Source organism: Balaenoptera physalus (assembly GCF_965194825.1).
Source record: "Balaenoptera physalus genome assembly, chromosome: 3".
In the NCBI taxonomy this organism is placed as follows: Eukaryota; Metazoa; Chordata; class Mammalia; order Artiodactyla; family Balaenopteridae; genus Balaenoptera; species Balaenoptera physalus.
The window spans coordinates 8,606,757-8,612,224 of NC_138890.1; the positions used below are offsets into that span (position 1 = coordinate 8,606,757).

Below are 5,468 nucleotides of genomic sequence, written 5' to 3' on the forward strand. Positions count from 1 at the left end.
TCTTATTTATTTATTTATTTTTATATTTATTTTTGGCTGTGTCGGGTCTTCGTTTCTGTGCGAGGGCTTTCTCCAGTTGCAGCAAGCGGGGGCCACTCATCATCGCGGTGCACGGGCCCCTTCACTACCGCGGCGTCTCCTGTTGCGGAGCACAGGCTCCAGACGCGCAGGCTTAGTAGCTGTGGCTCACGGGCCTAGTTGCTCCACGGCATGTGGGATCCTCCCAGACCAGGGCTCGAACCTGTGTTCCCTGCCTTAGCAGGCAGATTCTCAACCACTGCGCCACGAGGGAAGCCCTGTGCAGGGTTTTTTATGACAAATTCGAAAGTTTTAGAATAAAGACTTTTTTGAAATACGACATAAGAATAATTTTCATCTGCGCTCTAGCTTCGGGAGACCAGAGGCGCCCAGGGAGGGTGGGAGGAATCCCCAGGCTCGCATCGTCCACCCTCTCCTGCCCAGATGGATTTCCAGAAGCAGGGAGGCCCTCTCTGGCGATCTCCAGAGTAGGAGGCGCACACCTTACTATCTCAGCCCAACCGCCAGGTGGCGCCAGAGGTACCTGAAGTCCTCCGGAGTCGTTCATCTCTATGATCCCCGCTGCCGCCTGAGCAACCCGGAAGCCGTCGCCGGCCAAGGAGTGCTTCCGGGTAGGAGCTGGGTGACTCCGGCTGCTGCCGGAACCTGCAGCGAAAGCAGTCATGGGGGCGCACCTGGCGCGGCGCTACCTGGGCGATGCATCGGTGGAGCCCGACCCCCTGCGGATGCCCACCTTCCCGCCAGACTACGGCTTCCCCGGGCGCAAAGAACGCGGTGAGTCCCAGTGCGCAGGCGCGGCCGGCGGGAGTTTGGGGTGGGCGCCGGAACCCCTGAACCCCGGGGTCGGCTGGGCTCGAGCGTCATGCACTGTGTCTGGGTTCAGCCCTGACTTCGGCCCGGAGGAGTCCAGAGGGCGCGCGTGACCCTGCCTGAGTGTGGAGGCATTCCAGGCAGAGGGCACTGTTTGAACAAAAAGCCTGGGGGCAAAAGAGAGTGGCGGTACAGGACCTAATGAGGCGATAGAAGTTGGACAGTGCTGGAGTGAGTGGGGAACGAACTATGGGAGCGTTTATCAGGGAAGGGATGTGCTTATTGTACCTCTGTCCAGATGTCACTGCTATTTTTAGGTATGCTAGGGAAAACACAAGGGGGGTTCACGCCGCACATACTGTCCTGCACGTTGCTTTTTTTATTTGTTAATATCACAAGCATATCGAGCGCCAGCCCTGGACCAAATCCCAAGTTGGGCACCGAGGATACAGCAGGCACTGACTAAGGGGAAACTCACAGCCCTGTAGGGAAGACAAAGGAACCTGGCGGATCTTGATGATGGCCCCTGGGAGTATCAAGGCGAGCTTTCAGGAGACGATGACTGGAAGCGAGGCCTGCGGGAGATGCGGAGGAGTTGGCCACACCGAGACCAAGGAGAGGGGAGAGCTAGTGCTTCAAAGCAGAGGAGGGACACGATCAGATTTGCTTTATCAAAAGGTCACGCTGGCTGCCAGGTGGGCGACGACTTGGAGACAGGGAGACCTCTAAGGGAATGGGGTGGTGCAGAGAGGTGTGGATTTAGGAGAATGTTGGGAGGTACAGTCCTATGGTGTCTCGACTCCTGGTAGTTCCTTCAGCCCCACTGGAACCTGCAGTCCATCAGTACCCCCACCTCCTTATCATGTCAGTCCTTCCCACTGCCCCTCACACCCTGCTTTCCCATTAATGTTTCGCAAACACTCAGAGCCGCCCCACCCCATCCCCTCCTCTGTCTTGCTTAACCAGAACCCTGATTAAAGCCAGCTCTCCTCCGTGGCTCCTGTCCCTGTGCAGCTGAACATCGTGGGAGAAAAACACCCAACTTCCCTGACTGGTCTCCCAATTGCTCCCCCAGTTGACTCTTCATGCTGCTGTTTTCCTGTCACATTCCCTGGCCCTTCGCTCTCTCCTGCTCCTTCCTAGACCATGGTCTCACGCCTTCTCTCTCAGACTTCAGCACCTCCTTTCAGCTAGTCACTTTGCATCCTTTTAAGAAAATAGAAGCAGCCAAAAGAGCTCTCGCGGGCTCTCGTCATCCCTGCTTCCTACACACCCTGGACTCCACCTTCTCTCCTGTTAGCCCAGATGATCTGCCCCGGCTTTAGCTAAGCCTCTGCTCCAGGTGAGCCCTCTGATGCCCTCCATCCCATCCTCTCACCTACCCAAGGACTGCCCCAACCATTCTCCCTCTCTTGCAAGGTTGGTTTTCCCATCAACATGCAAATACACTGTTATTTCTGCTGTTTTAAAATCCTCTCCTGGGGCTTCCCGGGTGGCGCAGTGGTTAAGAATCCGCCTGCCAATGCAGGGGACACGGGTTCGAGCGCTGGTCCGGGAACATCCCACATGCCGCGGAGCAACTAAGCCCGTGCGCCACAGCTACTGAGCCTGCGCTCTAAAGCCCGCCCGCCACAACTACTGAAGCCGCGTGCCTAGAGCCCGTGCTCCGCAACAAGAGAAGCCCCCTCAATGGGAAGCCCACGCGCAGCAACGAAGACCTGACACAGCCCATTAATTAATTAATTAATTTAATTTTTAAAAATTTTTTTAAAAAATAAAATCCTCTCCTGGCCCCACCTCCCCCTCCAGCTACCTCCCCACCACTTCACTGACAGGGCTGTGGTCAAGCTTCCTCCCCACCCTCACTATGTCTGTATTGCAAAGCCCCGTTGTCAGATTCTCAGGTCTAACTCCACTACAGCAGCAGCAGGCACGGCCGGTCGCTGCCACTTCCTGGGAGCCCCTTTTTACGTGGTTCCAAGACCCCACAGCTCCCGCCCACCTCCCTGCCTTGTAAATGCCAAGGTGCCCCACTGCGTGGGTCTCTCCTGTCTCCACCCACTCCCACCATTCCCTGGGGGTCTCTGCTAGTCCTCTGGTTTCAAATGGCTGCTGTGCACCAGTGCTGGAGTTTTTATCTCCAGCGGGCCTTGACCCTGAACCCCAGACTCATGGACCTCACTGCCTGCTTGGCATCTCCACTCCAAATTTAACGGGCATCTTGCACTCAGCAGGCCTGAAACAGAGCTCCTGACCTCCCCTACCAACCCTGTGCCTCCCTCCAGCACTGACCACCACATGCTCAGGCCGAAACCCCTGGGGCATCCCGCCTGTCCTCCCACTTCAAGGCCTTTGCACCTGCTGTTCCGCTCTTGGGAATGGCTTACCCGGGTGTCTATGTGACCCACTCCCTCACCTTCGTATGCCACCTTTTGAGGGACCCCTCCATCTAAAGTTGTGACCCACCTCCCCATACTGTCTCTCTCTCCCTTGTTTTATTTTCCTCCCTAATACTTAGCATTGTCAGGCATCCTATAACATCTAGCTCTACCTGTTTGTTCTGTGTCTCCCTCCAAGAACAGGGAGGAATCCTTGCCTGGCATGTCCCCTTGTATATCCCCAGCACCTAGCACACAGTAGGTGCTCCATAAATCCTGGCTACTGACTCATCATGCTGGAGCATCAGGTGTTAAGTGCCACCTTGACATGGAAACCATCAGGGGCTGCAGGTGGACACAAGGCCTGGGGCTCAACGATCTACGGGGTGGAGACCGAAGCCATGAATTAGAATGAGCAGAGGGCTCTTAGCAAGAACCACCAGAAGCCAAGGCTTAATGTTTGGGCAGCTTAATGTTTGGACAGCCATAGAGACGGGAGGAAACCTGGGGACAGTGTGGCGGAGAGGGGGGCCACAGGAAGAGAATGTTCGAGAAGGGAGCAAGCGGAAGGCTGAGAAAGCGCGGTGTCCTGGGGTCCTGAGTGGCTCTGGAAAGAGCCAGCGTGTGGGCAGTGCTAGGGTGGAGCGTGGAAGCTGGCGGGATGCAGGGGCAGGAGTGAGGACCTGGGCCAGAGTGAGAGAAAAACGAGGCTGGGAAGCAGAGGGGAGAGGAGCCAGCAGGGGAGGATTGCAGGTGAGCGGTGGACACTTCTTAATGCTAATTGTGAGGAGCATCTAGGACCAAGAAAGATGGGGTAAGTTGGGGGGGTCGGTGGTTCCCTTGAGGATGCAGGAAGGCTAGGTCCTGTGTGCCCCATGCTGGGTGGGGACAGAGCTCAGGATCGCCAGCACAGCGGGCGCGGGCTGGGGTGTGTGCCCACGATTTCTGACGGCCCCCACGTGGGCCCCAGTTGAAGTGAAGGTTGATTTCATCCCCGTGGGGTTTACCAGGTGGGTGGGGCAGCAGGACTGAGGATTATTAGTTCAGCTTTCTATGAGGTGGGCAGAAGCTACGCCTCCACTGAGAGGACGGAGCTGGGATCCAGGTCCCCCAGGCAGACACACAGACAGACGCACACACACCTCTGCAGGGTGGGGCTGTCTGGGGAGTGACCCCAGGGGGAGGGGAGGCAAGAATCTAGCGTGGATTTTGAGGTGCTCGGTGATGGCGGGAGAGGGGCCCTGCCCATCTGGGCCTCAGCGTTGGGGGTTGCTTTCGCGCAAATTAGAAAGATAGTCCTGGCCCTGGCTGAGCCCCACCCGTACCCCACAGAGATGGTGGCCACTCAGCAGGAGATGAACGACGCACAGCTGGTGCTGCAGCAGCGGGACTACTGCGCCCACTACCTCATCCGGCTCCTCAGGTGCAAGCGTGACAGCTTCCCCAACTTCCTGGCCTGCAAGCACGAGCAGCACGACTGGGACTCCTGCGAGCACCTCGAGTGAGCCCCGCCCCCGCGCCCGCCCTCGGCCCTCCGCCCTCGCCCCTCACCTGGCCGGGCCCTGTGAGCCCCGCGCCCGCCCTCGGCCCTCGCCCCTCGCCTGGCCGGGCCCTGTGAGCCCCGCGCCCGCCCTCGCCCCTCGCCTGGCCGGGCCCTGTGAGCCCCGCGCCCGCCCTCGGCCCTCGCCTGGCCGGGCCCTGGGCGCGCGGCTCCAGGGACAAGGGACAGCAAGCTGAGTTCCTAGCCAGGCCCCACCTCGGTAGAAAGAGGAACCCCAAAGGGGCTGTTGGGTGGGGCAGGCTGCTTTGAGGTGCCTAGAGGCGCTCAGCTCAGGTGGGAGGCCCAGCTCTTGCTCTGGGCTCACTGGTGTCCACCCCAGGGGAGGGGGCAGACCCCAGAGTTACATCACAGGCACACAGGTCTTCCCTACTTGCGTGTCCTGACACCCCCTCCCTCCTCCTACTCTGCCTGCAGCTACGTGAAGCGCATGAAGGAGTTTGAGCGGGAGCGGCGGCTGCTCCAGCGGAAGAAGAGGCGGCAGCAGAGGGAGGCGGACGTGGCCAGAGGCCAGGGGTCCGGTGAGGTGGGCCCCGAGGTGGCCCTGTAGTGGCCCCGCCTACCACCCTGTGGACCAGTCAAAAGAATAAAAGCCTCCAGGGCCCTCAGCCCAAGCTCCGCCTCTTTCTTTGGTGTGCTGATCCCCGAGCCGACCCCCAAAAAGAAACACCGCTGAGTCTGAG

The 5,468-nt window shown here is 58.9% G+C and overlaps 1 protein-coding gene across 1 annotated transcript; it reads left to right on the forward strand.

Annotated features, from left to right (window-relative positions):
* The first annotated feature begins 631 nt into the window (after window positions 1-631).
* NDUFB7 (NADH:ubiquinone oxidoreductase subunit B7) lies at window positions 632-5,399 on the forward strand. The gene is made up of 3 exons (XM_082454990.1): window positions 632-813; window positions 4,560-4,728; window positions 5,203-5,399. Exons 1-3 carry the CDS (start codon window positions 702-704, stop codon window positions 5,333-5,335), a joined length of 414 nt encoding a protein of 137 aa, XP_082311116.1. The 5' UTR covers window positions 632-701; the 3' UTR covers window positions 5,336-5,399.
* Window positions 5,400-5,468: the final 69 nt, after the last annotated feature.